This window comes from Apteryx rowi, unplaced genomic scaffold (assembly GCF_003343035.1).
Source record: "Apteryx rowi isolate R43461 unplaced genomic scaffold, aptRow1 scaffold_38, whole genome shotgun sequence".
Lineage (NCBI taxonomy): Eukaryota > Metazoa > Chordata > Aves > Apterygiformes > Apterygidae > Apteryx > Apteryx rowi.
This window is the reverse complement of record NW_020450307.1, coordinates 1,759,189-1,760,673: the sequence shown is the minus strand read 5'-3', so window position 1 is coordinate 1,760,673 and position 1,485 is coordinate 1,759,189. Positions and strand designations below refer to the sequence as shown.

At 52.9% G+C, this 1,485-nt stretch overlaps 2 protein-coding genes across 5 annotated transcripts in view; one reads left to right on the top strand and one right to left on the bottom strand.

Moving 5' to 3' along the window:
• DFFA (DNA fragmentation factor subunit alpha) overlaps nucleotides 1-858 on the bottom strand; it is a 5,327-nt gene extending 4,469 nt beyond the window's left edge. The window contains exon 1 of the mRNA XM_026074054.1: nucleotides 841-858. Coding sequence (XP_025929839.1) covers nucleotides 841-858 — 18 coding nt within the window. The remainder of the gene's footprint in view (nucleotides 1-840) is intronic.
• A 203-nt stretch (nucleotides 859-1,061) lies between these two features.
• PEX14 (peroxisomal biogenesis factor 14) overlaps nucleotides 1,062-1,485 on the top strand; it is a 103,221-nt gene continuing 102,797 nt past the window's right edge. For 2 of the 4 annotated variants that reach the window (XR_003254865.1, XR_003254866.1), the window contains exon 1: nucleotides 1,062-1,297. Coding sequence is in view for 2 of the 4 variants with exons in the window: in XM_026074063.1 (XP_025929848.1) it covers nucleotides 1,262-1,297 (36 nt within the window). In the remaining 2 variants the exon portion in view is untranslated. The remainder of the gene's footprint in view (nucleotides 1,298-1,485) is intronic. The other 2 variants (XM_026074063.1, XM_026074064.1) reach the window with 2 other exon arrangements.

The following is a 1,485-nucleotide window of genomic DNA, read 5'->3' as shown; positions in this document are numbered from 1 at the left end:
CACTTCCGGCGCCGTGCGCGGTGCCGGGTCTGTTTGGGGGGTTAAATCCAGCCCGGCGAGGAGACAGCGCGCCCCCGAGAATAAAAATCGCCAGAGAGAATTTGCTTGCTGATAATTTTTTTAAATAATAAGTGTCTTTGCGTGCTGGTTGTGAGTTGTGCATACCATAACCTTTTAGCTGCCCTGAAAGTTACATTTTCCCTTAGAGAGAATCATGATTGCAGAAGTTTGAGGTTCAAGGACTTACAAAGGAAGCTTACTAAAAAAAGTATTTAAGTGCTGGCAACTCTTTAATTACCGGTAAAACAATTAAATTATTAAAATAATTAAAATATGCRTAATGGAAAACATAGGTTTACTCAAATAATACATCCTCTTGCAGGCAAATATACTGATTGTAAAATTATAATAGGAATAGAAAAAATACAGGTATGCAATAAATCTGCCTTGGCATATATCAGTCTAGCCCCGTTCAGGTGGGAGCCCTTACAGGCAAAAGCAAATAGGCATTCCTCATGCAATTAGTCCTGGGTACAGTGAGTCACTTGCACAAATGTTTTCAAAATCAGACCCATTATTCATGCCTCTTAGCACCCAGCACAATTCTGGGAGCTATAACAGTAAAATAATAATGAATAATAAATAGTTACGTGCATAAACAAAAACAATGAAGTCATGTGCCAAGGGCTGCTGCTGCACCACCGAAATCAATGCGTGTTTTGTCAATGAATGAAATGGCAGGGGAATGGCTTTTGCCGTTCTTCCACCAAGCCACCGGCTGAGAAAGCCCTGACTGAGGGCCAGGTACTAAATCATTCATCCCAGGGACGATCCCCTCACCTTATTCATGAAATCCATTCAATTGACCCACTTTCCATTCACAAAAAGGCAGGACTGACCCACCCTGTGGACACCCTGCCCGCGGGGTCAGGCCCAGCTCCTGGGAATGCCCTCCGGGCCCCCAGTGACCTGTGCCCCTGGCGTCAGTTAGCACTGCAACCCGAACGCTTTCATACTCGGGGCGTTTAATACTCTCGGACTTGCCCCGAGCTAGGCCCACCCCCAAGCCTGTGCCCCGCCAGGAGGCTGCAGAGGCCGGAAACTCATCGCAGGAGTCGTTCCCAGCAGGGCGCATCTATGCCCCGGAGTTTGATTCGTTCCGTCTCGAGTGCGAGGCGGTGGGGACGCGTGAGGCGAGGGGGGAACGGAGGTGAGGGCGTTCCATCGGTTGGGCGTGGATGAATTAGCTGGGTCTGGGAAGATGGCCTCCTCGGAGCAAGCAGAGCAACCCAGCCAGGTACATGGGCGCCGGCGCTCTGCCCGCTCGGCTCGAGCGGCGGGTGGCATCGGACGGGCGGGGTGGGGCAAGGCGAGGGCGCCGCGGCCTCCGCGGGGCGAGGGCGAGGTGGGGCTGCTGTGCCGACTCTCCCCTCCGCCTCCTGCCGGCGCGGCCGGCGGTTGGGGGCGCGCGCCGTGCCACCGGCC